Source organism: Fukomys damarensis, unplaced genomic scaffold, assembly GCF_012274545.1.
Source record: "Fukomys damarensis isolate Sample0158 unplaced genomic scaffold, DMR_v1.0_HiC HiC_scaffold_37, whole genome shotgun sequence".
Taxonomy (NCBI): Eukaryota; Metazoa; Chordata; class Mammalia; order Rodentia; family Bathyergidae; genus Fukomys; species Fukomys damarensis.
The window spans coordinates 37550380-37567360 of NW_022900949.1; the positions used below are offsets into that span (position 1 = coordinate 37550380).

The 16981-nt window shown below is 36.3% G+C and overlaps 1 protein-coding gene across 17 annotated transcripts in view; it reads left to right on the forward strand.

Annotated features, from left to right (window-relative positions):
* Positions 1 to 16981, forward strand: part of Ptpn13 (protein tyrosine phosphatase non-receptor type 13) — a 143347-nt gene that overhangs the window by 108220 nt on the left and 18146 nt on the right. For 11 of the 17 annotated variants that reach the window (XM_010606698.3, XM_010606709.3, XM_010606702.3 and 8 more), the window contains 12 exons: positions 274 to 488; positions 605 to 703; positions 2244 to 2602; positions 3299 to 3485; positions 4806 to 4964; positions 5786 to 5957; positions 6051 to 6261; positions 9005 to 9075; positions 11026 to 11087; positions 13820 to 13913; positions 14519 to 14656; positions 15435 to 15523. In XM_010606698.3, the coding sequence (XP_010605000.1) occupies positions 274 to 488; positions 605 to 703; positions 2244 to 2602; positions 3299 to 3485; positions 4806 to 4964; positions 5786 to 5957; positions 6051 to 6261; positions 9005 to 9075; positions 11026 to 11087; positions 13820 to 13913; positions 14519 to 14656; positions 15435 to 15523 (1856 nt within the window). The remainder of the gene's footprint in view (positions 1 to 273; positions 489 to 604; positions 704 to 2243; positions 2603 to 3298; positions 3486 to 4805; positions 4965 to 5785; positions 5958 to 6050; positions 6262 to 9004; positions 9076 to 11025; positions 11088 to 13819; positions 13914 to 14518; positions 14657 to 15434; positions 15524 to 16981) is intronic. The other 6 variants (XM_010606701.3, XM_010606703.3, XM_019204949.2 and 3 more) reach the window with 1 other exon arrangement.

A 16981-nucleotide genomic window follows, 5' to 3' on the forward strand; every position in this document is an offset into this window, starting at 1 on the left:
CACCGCACCCCTTGTTAAATGGTGTTTTATGCTTCAGAAGTCTTTTCTGTTGAAACATTTTAGTCCTTACAACTAGTTCATTGAGTTTTCTTAATGACAGAGAGTGGAAAACAGGATTTGAGTGAAGTGTGAAGGTGCACTATGTACATACAGAGCTGTAAATATTATGGAGGAAATAGGATTTTTTTGAAATGTGTCTAAAAGTCTATATTTTTGGATGGTTGTGTACGTACACAGCTTTAAAATATTTAATTTTTACTTCTCTTTTTCCAGAAAATACATTTGAGGTAAAACTGTTTAAAAATAGCTCAGGCCTAGGATTCAGTTTTTCTCGAGAAGATAATCTCACACCAGAGCAAATGAACACCAGCATAGTAAGGGTTAAAAAGCTCTTCCCTGGACAGCCTGCAGCAGAGAGTGGAAAAATAGATGTGGGAGATGTTATCCTGAAAGTGAATGGAGCCTCTTTGAAAGGTCTGTCACAGCAGGTAAGCCCTAGGACTAGAATGTAGCATTTGTAATGAGGAGCTGGGCAGCCTGGGCCTTGCAGGCTGGTCTCAGTCCTGGTTAATGGTGTCTTCATTTTTTATTAATTGTACCCCAGGAAGTCATATCTGCTCTCAGGGGAACAGCTCCAGAAGTATGCTTACTTCTCTGTAGACCTCCACCCGGTGTACTGCCAGAAATTGATACTGCTCTTCTGGTAAGACCTGTGAGAAATAATTCATATTTTTGTAGAATGTCAATTCAGTAATTTGCTAATTCAGCTGGAGCGCCTTCATCATGGATTAGTCTCCTGGGTTTCATCCCTACCTAACCGTTTACCTGGGAGTACCATCTTGTGTCATTCAGCCTCTTTACATGCATTCCATATTTGTAATGTAGTCAATTTCATAGCACATTCCTGTAATCCCAGCTATTCCAGAGGCTAAGGCAGGGTGATCCCAAGTTCAAGGCCAGCCTGAGCAACTTACTGAGACCTTATTGCAAAATATAAAAATAAAAAGAGTGGGGATGGAGCTCAGCACTCCCTGAATTCAATCTTCAATGCGCAAACACACACCCCCTGCATACATGCCAAATGTGATCAATTCACAATTCAGTTTCTGTTCTTTTCTTCATTTCTAAAATTCTAAACGCTAGAACTTCAGGAATATGTCTTCTAAGCATAAATGGAAAAGATAAAATAATGGTTACAAAAATCTCATGTCCATTTTCTTCATTGAAGTAAACAAGGACTGAGCTTGTTTGGATAAAAATGAGGTGATATTTTTAAGGCCTTTTTTTTAACAGATAAAAGGATATGTTTGAGTTCCTTTCTTGCCAAAGTTTGGCTGAAGGATCCAAAATCTGTTTCAGTGGCTATTTACAAATGCATACCAATAGGTAGGAGTCAAACCTAGGTGAACACTAGTACAATTGGAGTTTGCCCCTTGTCTGTCTACATAAAATTGCACTGCTAGTGAATGGTGACTCTGGGCTTTACAAAGCAGGAATATCTGAGATAGAAGTTGTAACCTTTATACTGGGGAGAGGGGAAACATTAGGAAATGGGATATTTATGTAAAATACACTAAAAATAGCATTTTAAAAGATGACATTGATTTAGGGCACCAGATAGGATGAACTAAATGGAGGTTTCTCAACAAAATCTTCCCGGAAAGCAATTTGGACATATTTTAACAGAGCTTTTAAAAAAATCTTATGTCTGATAGTGTAGAAAATTACAAGGAAATAGAAACCCAGGTGAAAATATACATCTGCACAAAGAAGTTCTCCCTAGTAGTAGTAAAAGCCTAGAAACAACCCTATAGCCAAAAAGAAAAAGGCTGAAATAAGTTAAAGGTATAACCATCCTTCAGATTACTAGATGACTATTAAAATTATTTGCAAAGCATATTTATTTAACGAGTTCAGAAACCTAAATTTTGAAAGAAGGATACAAATTAGAATATGTAATTCTAATTCTGATTTGAAATATAAGTCATACAATATTAGCTGCTGTTGTTATAACATATTTTTCTTTAATGATTTTTAATTTTAAGGTCAGAAAATTAATTGAATATTTTAATAGAAAGTGCTGTTATGGCTGGGGATGTAGCTCAGTGGCACTGTGTGGGCCTTGCAAGTGCAAGGTCCTGAGTTCGATCCCCTGTACCCAAAAAAAAGAAAGTGCTATTATTCAACAGGTTTGTTTCCAATTGAGTTGTCATCATCTGTCTCTTTAAATGTGTCCATTACAGACCCCACTCTACTCTCCAGCCCAAGTGCTTCCAAGCAGCACTAAAGACCCTACTCAGCCTTCCTGGGTGGAGCAAAGCACCGATGGAAATGAAATGTCTGACAAAAACAAGAAGCTCTGCAAGTCCCCCTCCAGGAAAGATAGCTATAGTGACAGCAGTGGGAGTGGAGAAGATGACTTGATAAAAGCTCCAGCAAAGATATCAAATATGACCTGGAATTCAGCTTTGCACCAGACTCTAAACAACATGGCATCCCAAGCACATAGTCAACATGCAGCACCCAAGAGTCAAGAAAATGCCACGTGCACCATGTTTTACTATTCTCAGAAAATACCCTGTAAACCAGAATTTGAGGACAGGTATTGTCAGTGTTATACTTAATACTCAAAATAGCTGGTGGTGTTAGCATCGATAGCGGCAGAAATATATGTATTTCCAAAAGGAGTATGTCTGAACTTCCCAGTGGTTAGGGAAATGATGACTTTATTCAGTGTCTAGCTATTGTGACTAACTGTTTTATTTAGTAAATCAGTAAACACTAGCCAGGAACCTAAGCCTTGCTTCTCTCTTGAGCATATTTACTAGTAATTGAGAAAAGTGTTTTTCAGTACCTACTCAACCAGAAAGGGATGAGGTTTATTTAGGTAGTGATGCAATGCGAGATTAGAGCAAATTACACAGGGAAGGGAGTGGGAAGAAGAGTTTGCAAATGACAGGATGCCCAAGATGAAAGAAGAAAAAATGATTGAAAGCATAGAAGCATACAAAGAAAAGATTGACTTCAGCCCTGAATGAACAGCTAGGAATCAAGAATAATTCTTTGACCTGTCTTAATACAACTTAAATATTTGAGTTCCTTCAGAATAAAATCTGCACAGAGAATAAATAATGATAATATTAGCATATAATAGACAAACAAATTCTTAGTCTAGAATCAGATAAAAGTAACTAGGATTTCAATCAAAACCAGACAAATGTGAGCATTTTCTGTTATAGCACCAACTTACTACTGACATTGGAATGTACTTGAAAATAGTCTTCCTTCTTTGTCTCAGTAGTAATCCTCCTTCTCCTCTACCACTGGATGTGACTCCTGGGCAGAACTGCCAACCCCACTTAGAATCTGCTTCCTCTACTTTAGTGGGTAAATATCACACACATCATGCTTCCGAACCAGCTAAACAAGAAAACTTGATAACTTTGAAAAATGACCTGGAAAACCACCTGGAAGACTTTGAGCTGGTGAGGTGTTTTGTATTTTAAGATTCCATATTTTCTCAGTGAAGATAAAGATTTCTCTTTTAGTTGGGGAAAAAAAAAAGCTGCCTTTTGGAGTAGCTCCATGTCTGTGTCTAATAAATAGATAACATATCTACTGTCTTTCTCTTCTGAGAAATTAGAGAAAAGGACAAAAAATCTGGATACAAATCCTTGGATCTGTTGCTGACTTGCTGCCATATGGCAGATACCTGTGGGATAAATCATTTCTGATTCTTACCCACTTTGGTAATACAATGAAGCTAGTAACCTGAGAGGATTGTGGAGAGATTCAATACAATACATCTGCAAAACACTGGTACAGACTAGACCAGCAGTGGCAAACCTATGGCACGTGTGCCACGGCAGGCTTTTTGTATCATTGAAAGCTCTAAAAGGTTTACCACCATTGGATTTAGACACTTAGTAAATCATATTTTCATTTGTTTCTCAAATTAATTTTTAAAGTTTGAATATTTTTCTCACTTTTTCCTTGTGTGCCCAACAGGAATCCTTCATATTCTGAAAATAGCCTTTGAATTTCTAAACCTACAAATCAAGCTTGGGAACAAAAATTTCAATACATTAACCTTATTATGAATTGAAAGCCTATTTGAATACTGCTTATTATCTAAGTAATATATGTTTATTATAAAAAAGATAAAAATCATCTATATCTTGCTTCCCAAAAATCATAAATATTCTGGAGTTGATCTGTGCAGATATTTTGTTTCCTCAAATGATCTTTGAATGATTTCCTTAGAAATCATTTGTCATCCACGTGAGCAACCTGTGTATCTCAGTTGAAATCTTAAAATGTTTTTGCTTGCACATCTTAATAAATGAAGTTTTGATATATAATCACTCAAAAACTTCCTGTTTATACCAAAAGTAACACAAAAACCCTACTTTCTTTTGTGATTCTTGCATCTATCGTGGTTGTTTAAAAATATGTGAACTTTTCTAAATCTTCCCTCCAAAAAAATATTCTTTGATTATCAAAGTTATACAGTTATATAACAGCTCATGTCCTTATTTATCTTGGAAATGCAAAAATGGAAGCATGCTTATGTTCTGTTTCTGCTGTCTGGAGACAAACGCGTAATGTTGTACTTAAACCCAATTTTTACATGCTTGAGGGAAGGAAGCATGCTATCCACAGATGAAAGACTTGGTTTTTCTCACTTGGTCAAGTTAAGTAAACTTTTAAGATTTGTTTTCCTCTTTAATCAAAATAGTCATCTTTTTTTGTTTGGCTGTAGTGTAAAATAGACAACCTTAAAGGAATCTGTTGTCTTTCTTTAGGAAGTAGAACTGCCCATTACTCTAATTAAATCAGAAAAAGGAAGCCTGGGTTTTACAGTAACCAAAGGCAACCAGAGCATCGGTTGTTATGTTCACGATGTCATACAGGATCCAGCCAAAAGTGATGGAAGGCTAAAGCCTGGAGACCGGCTCATAAAGGTGGGACCTTTAAGAGGAATGGAAGACTTGTGCAAATGTAACTTAATCCTTTTTTGTTGTTGTTGTTATTATATTGAAATATTTGAGGCAAATCAACTTGGTAATGAGGCTTGTTCGCTTCATGATTTTGGAGATTTGAGGGCATGAGTTGGCAAGGAGAGCACATCTTGAAACAGGAAGCCAAAGACATAGGACCTCACAGTTCCTTCTTAAAGCACACCCACGGGACCCAGAGACCTACTGCTAGGCTCTGCCTCTAAAAAAATCCCGACCACACTCTCAGGATCAATCCTCTAGCATACAGCCTTTGGGGAACACACTTGAATCCTATCCACATCATAGCAGTAACTAAAGAACATTTGGTGGTGAACATATAGTGTGCATGTTGCAGTGGCACACAAAGCCCTCTGTCAGCACACAGGCCAAGTAAGTGAATTCTTTTTTCTAAACTGAAAACTTCGTATTCAGGTTTAATTGCAGTGCTGGCACTTTACAATGAATAAGTGGGTTTGGGGTTGCAGTTTGGGCACTTAGTGTCTTAAGAGGTTCACCATTGCTGCCAAAGAATAAGCCAAGGCTAGAGAGAGAGCAAAGTTGAGTTAATATAATACTGTTTCTCTGCTGGATTTGTTTTCCTTCACCATGTAAAAGTAAAGGTTTTTGTCAGGTTAACTCTTTAGGAAATACTTATAATTTATAGCCCCTTTAATCTCATTAAGGCATATTATGTAAAAAGCTAGAAAGATTGTTGTATTTTCTTGGCAATTTAACTTCCCATTCTAAAAATTATGATCCTAACTTGCCCCTTTCTCATTTTTTAGGTTAATGATACAGATGTTACAAGCATGACTCACACTGATGCAGTGAATCTGCTCCGAGCTGCACCAAAGGCAGTTAGATTAGTTCTTGGACGAATTCTAGAATTGCCCAAGATGCCAGTGTTGCCTCATTTGCTGCCTGATATTACATTAACATGCAACAAGGAGGAGTTGGGTAATGAAAACTCACCTTTTGTACAGTATGACTTTTTTGGCTAGATTAAGTATACGTATGACTGAGAAAATAATTATGTTCTATTTGTTGAAGGTTTTTCCTTATCTGGAGGGCATGACAGTCTTCATCAAGTGATATATATTAGTGATATCAATCCAAGGTCAGTTGCAGCTTTCGAGGGTAATCTCCAGCTTTTAGATATCATCCATTATGTGAATGGCATCAGCACACAAGGAATGACCTTGGAAGAAGCTAAGAAGGCATTAGACACATCACTTCCCTCAGTGGTGGTCAAAGCAACAAGGTACTCTGCAGTGATGCGTGGGCTTGGTGTATGTGTGTGCATGCACTTCACGTTGTGGTTATACTTATGTTCTTGTACAAGACACTACAGATTAATTCACAGACTAGACTCGCAGGACTCAGTAAAGTCAGAATAGACGTCCTGGCAGGAGATTAAGTGGGAAAGTCTTCAAATACATGTTTGCAGTTAATAGGACAGTTAACACATTTATCACAAGATATTTTCAGTTCCATGTAACAGAAATACAAGACAACTTTGTTAGGACAAGAAAGAGAATTTATTAGTTTACATGGTTTTAAAAGCGTAACGATAAAGCAGTCATCAGGTGAAATTTGCTCAGGGCTCTGGTTCCCTTTCTTTGCTATTTTCAGTTATTCGTTCCTCTTTGTATTGTTTTATGATAGGCAAATTTCTGCATTACTTTCATGCTTCACACCTATGTACCACACCATTTAGAAAAATCTTCAAATGGAAATCTCACCAGTCACCACTGGTAAAGTGTGTGTGCCTTTTCCCTCAGCCTAAATTAAGGTCAGTCCCTGAACTGAGGCAAAGGGGCAGAAAGAAGTTGGTTGGCATTGGGCAGTAACAGCCATTCCTAGAGCTAGGCTTGGTCATTCCTGCTGGAATCTCACATAATCTACTGATGAGAATGTGGTACTACTACTGCGGAACCTCAGAACAGCTTCACAGAATTAAAAAATGCTAATATTTAACCGGTTTCTTTAACTTCAATAGAATTAAGAACTTGTATTAGTTTCTCATTGCTTCTGTAACAAATTACTGTAAACTTAGTGATTTAAGACCGAACAAGATGATTGGGTCTCTCTGAGATAAAATCAAGGTATCTTCAGGGCTGTGTCTCCTCTGTAGGTTGTCAGAGGAGACCCATTTCCTTGCCTTTTCCACCTTCTAGAGACTCCCCATTTTCCATGGCTTCTTGGTCCCTGCCTGTCTTCAAAACCAGTGGTCACTGCTGCCTCTGCTGCCATATCTTTCTCTGCTTCTGACTTTCCTGCCCCCTCTTTTTGTGTATTAGGTGGGGCCTCAGTGACGACAGTGCAGTTCTAATAACCCCAGGTAATTTTTCCATCTCAGTATCCTATCTTTTTTGCCATATTAATTAACATATTCACAGTTTCTGAGGTTTAGAGCAAATCATTAGCATGAACACATTTGAGGGGAGCCAGTATTTTGCCTGAACAATGTATATGAATCCAAGCTATCTAGATTCCAAAGTAAGCTAAATTCACAACTATATCTGTGAATTATTCCTTTCAAATATGGAAATTTATGAATTAATAGAAAAACGTATTTTTCCTTCTGAATCTTTTAAATTAGCTTGCAATAGAAAATATAATCTCTGACCTGACTCTTTTATAGGTTTCCAAAACTTGAACTGGCAAAATTATTTTCATAGATCTATGTAAACATTAATTACTGGAGAAGAGAAGTCTTCCAACAACCTAAAAATACTTTTGTGAAAGTTAACATGGCTGCCATCCTTAGATCTAGCTAAATATGTGCCTCAAAAGCAGTAGTGTTATTCACCCAGCCCTGAAATCACTTTATTTCTGCTTTTCTACTTTTAGCCCTTGTTACTAAATATATTGTAGTGGTATTTACTACTACTTTCCTTTTCTTCTTCCAAGAGCCTCTCTAGTGTTTCATACCTATGTCCTCTTTAAAATCCACAGGGTAGCAATAATGGAGGAGTGTGTATTGGTGGTAGTTACCTACACGTCAAGAACTGTAGTTGGTCTGGGAATTACCCTACTCACAAGCTAATAAGCTAGCCAAAAGACTGGTATGGCAAGCAGCATAAGCATAGTGAGGGGTCAGTTCCAGTGTCCCTGAGGTCCATGAGATAACATCTGTGGGCCTGGTGGATTCCTGCACAGGCAGTGGATTCCACTGCAGGAGAGGACAATGAAAGAGCAGCCTCAGGACTCCATCTTTTATAACAGTCTGTGAGTCTGGTATTTTGCAGGTGAGAGAGGTTATCTTATCCTCCAGGTTGTTCTCCATAAATACAACCTTGAGAAAGGGCCTAGATAAAACCCCAGGGGTTAGGGTCAGGGCCTTACATTTTGGGGCTTCCCGGCAAGGATATACAGGGATGCTTAGTTCTGTAGTGTATTGCCCCTCCAAACATTACACACCTTATGCAGCCTCCCTTTTCCCTCTTGTATCATCCATAGTAAGATTATGTAATGATCCATGTTTCTCAAAGTATTATCTTTTTAGCTGTTTTTCTCTTTGAGTGGAATAGTTCTTATAATTCTTTGAATATATATATTTCATGTAGATTTCTGCCTTTGAATAATCTAAAAGAAAAACTTGTATCAGGGACTTTAGATACATCAAACTTGTAATTTAGGATTTCTAAGTTAATTTATCTTTGAACTATCTACTAATTGACAGAGAACTAAGTTATTAGGTCATGAACATTCCCAGTGTTTTAAATGAGAGGGGAAATGGAGGTTGTGTTGAAGTGAAACCCCAAGCAAGATTATGTAAAGAAGTTACTCTTAGTCTTCCTTGGGTCAGAATTCTCTCCCTCCAAAAAATACATAGATAAAAACTGTCATAAAGTGTTGTCAAGAGCTTCAATGTGCCTAACTTTGAAGTCCATCCAAAATAAAATCCCTGAAACTATTAATTACTTCAAAGGATATTTAAATAAATCTCAAATTTTTGCAATATTTTTTTGTTTGTTTGTTTAATTTGGTTTTTTACACAGAGATGGTCAACCTGTGTTTCCTCGTTCAAAGAAGTCTGCCATTTCAACTCCAGAGTCAACCACAGCCAATGGTAAGGGCATATTCACTTTATAACACAAGTAGTTATGAAGATGTGGCTTTTACTCCTCCTAAAGAATAAGTCTGCATGTTGCCACTAAAATTTTTTCGTTGCTCTTCCAGAATGTTTTACAGAATCTAAGAAAAAATACTGTACTTTAATGAAAGCATCTCTGAAATTCAGTGTACAATATAATGGGAAAAGAGTAGAACAGGGTGAACCACAAAACTTACAGCCCAGTGGACCTAAGTTTATAAATGCTGTGTGACCTTAGAAAGTTACTTGATCCAGGTATAAGCCTCTATTTCCTATTAGTAAGAATAAGAATATTATTGCTATCTACTGTAGAAGGTTATACTGAGTCATAAATATAATAATACATGTGAAACACCATCATGCTTACAACAAAATACTTTGTTCAAAAATGTTTTCGCTGAATTCCTCTAAGTTAGGCAATGTTTTAGGCATTGTAAATGTAGCAGTGCATAATGTCTGTGCCATACATTCTAACATAGTAATAGAAATAGAGGTAGTACTTGTGGCAGCAGTTTTATTTAACGTTCATTCTAGATTATGCATTCTTCTAAATACTTTAATCCTCACAGTAATTCCACAATTCTAGTGTTACTATTATCACTTTATAGAGAGGGAAACTGAGGCACGGGGAAGTTTGATAACTTGCCCATGCTCACAGAGTTAACAAAGACTAGAGCCAGAATTTAAATCCAGGAACTCTGATTCCATGCTCAATTACATAATAAGGGCCAGTAAATGGAGATTTTATTGCTAGTACTCATATGTTAGACACAGAGAAATGTGATTGAACTTGTTGCATTTGAAAAGTAAATTCAGTAAGTCTTACATAACTAATGTTTTAGAGGTTAGTATCTAAGTTCGTTCCAACAGTAACTAAAAGAAACTTGACTGTAACAGTTTAACTTCTAAAAGCTAAAGCTTCTAAAAAGCTGAAGAGGTCCCTTTTGCTGCTCTAGATAGTTCCAGTTCATGGCAGAATCATAAAACAATCAGAAGAACATTTTTCTAGTGATCTCTGGGATGACTCTTCTGTCACTTCTCAATGCACTGCTCCTTTGCTGAAGCTACCTAGTGAGCTACTATCTATGAGATTCTCTGACTTGATTCTCATAAGACCTGTTTCTGTAGAAGTTTTAAAACTCATGCAGTATCAGTAACAGGAACTCTCTTAAGATGGCCAGAATACAAGATGGTATAACCATTTTAGAAAACAGCCTGATAATTTTTGTATAAAGATAAAATTAATACCTTTACAAATATAGTTATATTTGTAACTTTCAGTTATACCTACAACATACCTTCCTGTGTTGAAATGATAGTCTTTATAGAGTGATATAAATGCTTGCTGTCTTCCTTAAATCATGAAGTAGATAGTAAACTTCAGGACCTGTGATGCCTCCCCATTCACTTGAGATAATTTATATTCAGTGCCCAAATGAGCATTTATGTCAACTATTTTCTTTTAAGAAATTGTTTTTCTCGGGCCGGGAGTGTACCTCAGTGATTTTGTGCCTGCCTGGCAAGCGCAAGGTTCTGAGTTTGATCCCCAGTACCAGGGGAAAAAAGTTGTTTTTCTCTTGGACTAAACCTTGCTCTATTTTATTCTATTTAGTTGGCTTACCACTTTGTGGTGTGACCTCTTTTAATATAGCGATAAAGTAATATCATCAAAAGTATGTGTTTCTTTCATTATTTTTGTATATATATCAGATTCTGCAGAGCATGCAACCCAGGATTAGGTTTAGCACATGCTAGGCAAGCACTCTCCACTGAGCTATATCCCCAGCCCAGAGTACTTAACCAGGGCAACTCTTCCAGGAATCTCTGTGCCCTGGCAGACATGTAGGTCCTCACGTATCTTTGTATTGAGTCTTCACCATTAGTGTGACTGGCTCTTCCCCTTCCTTTCTGTGCTGTTCCTTGCAGGCCATCACAGTGTGGAGCTCTGTGGACAGCCCACCCTCATTCCCAGAGACTCCTTCTCCAAGGTAGGTAAAGACCCCCTTCTTGCATGTCAGAACACCCAGATTGTTTCTGTTCACACCTAACTGATTTCATATTGAAATATTTGTCTTTTTCAGATAAATAGGAAAGATATTTTTGGTGAATAGGTAAAGTACATAGCACAGAGCCGCCCCCCCATAAGCAGCCCTACATCCTTTGCCACAAACTCAGCTCTTAAATAAGTTAATTACTTAAATATAACTTTACTCTTGGGATTTTTTTATTATTATTAATGTGCACAATTCTTTCAGTATTTCATAGACCATGGGAAGAAAAAAAGAATATAATTAATAATGGAGCTGGGCCCAGTGGCACAGTCCTATAATCCCATATATTCAGGATCAGAATTCCAAGGCCAGCCTGAGCACTTTGGGAGACCCTCTCTCAAAATTAAAAATTAAAAAACGAGCTAATGATGTATCTTAGTGATAGAGCACTGAGTTCAATCCCCAGTAGTGGAGGGAAAAATTGGTCCTTTAGGTTAATGTTGGACACCAGTGACCTGCAGATGTTAAATCTGTGCCACTAGTGAGGAAAAACAGAATTAGCCAAAGAAATAGGTTTACTTGCTTATGAAAGACTTAGAAAATGCTTTACCAAGGGCCAGGGATTTAGTTCAGTGTTTCCACCATCTGCCTCACAAGCACAAGGTCCCAAGTTTGATCCCCAATACCAAGAAAAAAAAAGAAAGAAAGAAAATGCTTTATTTACCACATTGTAAAACATGAGCTGAAACATTTAAGACTAGTACAGAAAAATCTGGGAATAATGTCACAAAACTATCTTAACACATAATAAATTCCATGTCATGCTTTCTCTTTAAGTCTACTTGTATGCCTATTTGTTTGGCTAACATTTACTTTTATGATCTTCTTTCTGGCATGTAATGTACATTTCTAAAGTGATCATGGCTATTGTCCATTTTATTGGGTTGTCTTATCCTATATTCGTCCTACACCATCTGTTCCAAATCTCCCTACTCAAAATTTCTATGTAATATGAAATTCATAGCATCTCCCCATGGTGAAACGTATTCCTCTTCTAGTAATCTAAAAGTGTTATCATTTCTGTGGGATTCTGGACATGAGCTATCTTTGACGTAGAAGAAAATGAATTTTGTGACCAAAAGCCAAACTCATGCCTTTAATCTCACCATATTATCTCACACTTGTGACTTAGTTTAGCAGCTCCTGAAAAGATATTTCAGTAGAAGAAATGTTAAGGCAGAAATTATTCTTTTTCTTTTGGACTGGGGATCAAACTCAGGCCCTTGAGCTTGCGAGGCAAGCAGCAGAACCATTAAGCCAAATCCCTGGCCCATGGCAGAAATTATTGTGACACCAAAAAAATGTGTTTGATGTGTATGTTTGGATTGAGCTACATCAATACTGTTTATTTAGAAGATCTTCAGTTTCATGTAGCAGAAAAAATGAATTTTTATGCATTTCTAATGCTATTCATGCTGTGTAATACTTATTTTCTTTTTAAATATCAGCATATTATTAAAAGAAGAAACAAGGGCCAGGGATTTAGCTCAGTGGTTCCGCTGCCTGCCTTGCAAGTGCAAGGACCTGAGTTCGATACCCAGTACCGAAAAAAAAAAAGAAAGAATGGTAGAATTCCTCCTAAATTAACGTGAAACCCTAGAAACCAGGACTTTTGTTGATCATTGCTGCCAACAGTTTCGTTGGAGTTCATATCTTCCAGGAAGTCTCCCTGACAATGTTCTGACCTTGAATGTTAGTATTTATGCTATGAATTTTTTGTGAAAAATAGGATTTTACAATCCAGTGATGCTTTTTGACATCATTATATCACCACTATTTATAATAATTCTGTCACATCTACTATGTGTTTTTGTACCTTTTATAATAAAAGAATGAGACCTGAGAAAACCACAACCTTTTATTTCTCCAAAATTATTTTAATTTATTCTAATTATTTAACTTTATATTTTTACCCAGATCTTTTTTTTTTTTTTTCTGGTAGTTCTGAAGATTCAATCCAGTGCTTCATGCATGCTGGTCCAGGGCGCTACCAATGAGCTATAACCCAGCCCCATTTTTCTTTCTATAAGCTATGCTCCATAAGTAATTTCAACTTATCATTGCATTAAAAAGTTACAATCTGTGGTTCAATAGTTATTATACAGTTATGAATCCATTGTTATTTTTCTTAAATTCACATGTAATTAAGACTAAGTGTGAAAATCTTTACACCTAAAAGATCACTAAATTTAAAGTCTATATCCATGTAATCACCTCATAAATATTTCAAAAGTTTATTTTTCCATTTTCTTTAACTTCTAAGCTTCTATAGTCCTGTTAAAATTTTCAGAAATGTTCTTTGGAAGACAAATTCTATAAAATATGTCTCAGATAAGAGATTTTTGTAGTTCAGTAAGTGTAAGAATTATTTCATAATATATTTGTTTTTTAGCAGCTCAGAAACTGTAGTAAATGTTGTAAGAATTTCTGGAGCCAAAAAAACTGAATGTTACTTAACAGAGTGCTTCCAGGTGTAGTTGATGGTGGAAAGCTCCACCCCTTTGCACTTTTCATTTGCACTGATTTTCCTAGAAACATAGTCCCAAGGTAGAAAGATATAAAATGATCTTGTACTGGGAAGAAGAGCAGAGGGGCAATGTGCAGTCCCTCCCTAAGCCTGGACGATGGTAAAATAGTAACCTAGTGGTTTGTTTTGCTTTATACTTTAGGTTAATGGGGAAGAAATAATTGAAATTCTGTATCCTGAAGGAAAGTGTTCTACTTCTCAGATGAAGGGATCAGCAAATTTGACTGGGCTTGAAGGTAGTTTTCCAAATAAGTCATCCAGTTACTCTAAGTGCCCTAAAACTTTAGGTAACAAAAATACCAGGTATCTTTTTGTATTTACCTTACATCTCACTGTATCTTTAAAAGGAATTAGTCTTCAAGAAAAATAGAAGGAATGAAAATAAAGGAATATAAAACTAATATTGTTAACCTCATTATTATACAAATGTCCAGCATCTGTCCTCATCTCTGAGACTGAAATTACTTTCCAGTGATTGAAAAGACGGCTGCCTTGTTTCATGGTGTTTCCTATGTTCTATAAAGTTGCACTTCATAGGCTACCTAACAGTTTAGAAATTTTATCTTGAGGATGTTCTGCACCTTAATTTAAGAAAATAAATATTTAATTATTAATGTTTCGTGGAAAAGGTATATTGCCAACATTGATTTTTGGTTTCTTCTTTGTAAATTGCATTTGTATGGTCTTCTGTCACAAGAGCTAGAACTAAAAATAATGGGGTTGCATGGATGAGCACAACTGCCTTTCAGAGTAGCTGCTTGAAATTTTATGTGTTAACACATTGTCCCTTTCTTGTTCAGTATTTTCAAAGTAAAATTCGTGTAAATTAATGTTTTTAAAGAATCTTATATACAAGACGATGAGATTTATGATGATCCTCAAGAAGCTGAAGTTATCCAGTCTCTGCTAGATGTTGTGGATGAGGAAGCCCAGAATCTTTTAAATAAAAATAATGCAGCAGGAGATGCTTTTGCTCCAGGTACATGAAATACATGGATAAATTGGTGCCCTAAGGAGTATAAGAATGTTTCTAGAAGACATATTTTGAGTAAATACGAAATTAGCATCTTTCCCTGTTCTTGGTAATATTTCAGAATAAAATAAGTTTTATCACCTATGTGTAGATATTTTGCTCTCTACATTTGTGAGGAGGTTATCTTGTCAGTGAGATCTCAGACTCTCTCAGTAACATTTTGGCTTTTGTTAGAAGGCCAGGTCCACATAATGGTACACATCTGTAATCCCAGCTACTGTTAAGGCTGAAGTAGGAAGATCCTCAGTCCAAGGCCAGCCTGGACAACTTAGCAAGATTCTGTCTCAAATAATATAAAGGGCTGGGAATATAGCTTAGCACTCCCTGGCATTCCCAAGCACAGGAGAAAAAAAAGAAAAAGAAAAGAAGTAATATTACCAACATTTTCCCCTAGTTAATACTAAATCATTGTTAGAACATTACAATTTTTACAGTTGTTTTTGTTTTGTGTGGTTTTTGTGGAAATTTTTCTTTGTGTGTCTGGATGTATTAGACATTGAACCCAAAGCCTTATCCACTGAGCTACAACTCCAGTCCCACAGTTAATTTACTCAGAAATTCTACCCTGATGTATACTAGTCTTTGTTCCTGACATTTACAGTTACAACACAAACCATTTGTGAATATTGACCTTTTTATTGCCTTCTTTTAAAGACAAATGAAAACTTTTCTATTGTCTGATTAGTTTCATTAGTTCCTCTTGGCTTATATGTTTCTCTCCCAGATTCGTTGAAAACAAATGGGAGGTTATCAGAGGAGAGAGCAGAAGATGCAGACTGTGATGATTCACCTTTACCTGAGGACTTTGCTGAGGTGGGATGATACCTAGATAAACAGCCTAGGATACTAGAACTCTTCTCACCATCCTTCTTAATCTTCTACTTTACATCTTCAAAATTGTCAAACTGTGCTGATTTGGGTTTTTAGAATAACTAACCACCTATATCACTTATACACGCATACAAATGCTTGATGTGTATATACAAGGAAGTTCACATCTGCTGAATATTTCATAATCCTCAAAGTTGATTACACAATACTGAATATCTCAACTATATTCTTTAGTGGTTTCACTTAAGATGTTCTTTCATGTTATCAAAATATTAATGATCATAACAATAGGCTCTTTGAAAAAATTTCTGAACACCTTAAGTTATAATGATTCTTTTTTTGTTTGTTTGATTTTTGGTTTCGGGGATCAAATTTGGGACCTTGCACTTGCAAGGCAGCCGGCAGAACCAAAGAGCTAAATCCCCAGCCCTATATGTTTATTAATAATATTGAGTGACACTTCAAACGAATGTCCTAAAGTCTCTTATAACTAAGAATAAATGAAAATCCATGTTATTTTAAAATGTCATTTCAAGCTGGGCATGTGAGGCACACCTGTAATCCCATCACTCACGAGGCTCTCTCCATGAGTTCGAGGCCAGCCTGAACTAAATAGTGAGACCCTGTCTCAAAAACAAAACAAAACAAAAAAGTCATATCAGATGCCTTTAAAAAAGGGCAAAAGCTTATTAACATACGTAGACTCTAATTTATGACTCAACTACAGTAACAGCAGTTAATGGCGAAATATCATTATCTTTTTATTACTATGATTTTGAATATATTTCTTCATTGTCAACATTTTTAATATGAATTCCATCACATTGTTCTAAATTTAGTTTCCCTTAATAATTGATCATTACCCTCTTTCCACATGAATATATATAGATTTGCTTCATTCTTTATCATTTTATTGCATTAATAAGTGATTAAATCATCCATCTACTGGTGATTAAATTTCTGGGGGTTTTGTTTGTTGTTTGGTGCTGTAAATGCTCAGGCCTCACAAGACAATTAATTTTACAAAATAAAAGTGGCTTGTGTCCTGAGACTGTCGTGGAAGGAACTGGTAAATGACACACAGAGATGCAGAAGTGGGTAAAACGAAAAAAAAAAACATTTACTTTGTTCACAAAGAGTCAGCTTGCATCGAAGACTGTGCCAAATGACTGGCCCTGGACTGGGTTATAATCTATCTTTTATAGAAGTCTTACAATCATAACCTCATTTTAGGTGATAAGACATTTTAGTTTCCATAGTTCCCATTACAAATCATGGTCACAAGACAGTTCTGTGTTAACCTAAATGTAGCATTTTTTTTCAGGATGTTTATCTTTAGCTATTCCTGCCCACAAGAGCAGAGGTCAGGGTTAGGAAAGCAGGATTGGTGACATTTCTTTCTTCTTAACTTCTTTATTTCAGACTATTTACAAAAGTTTT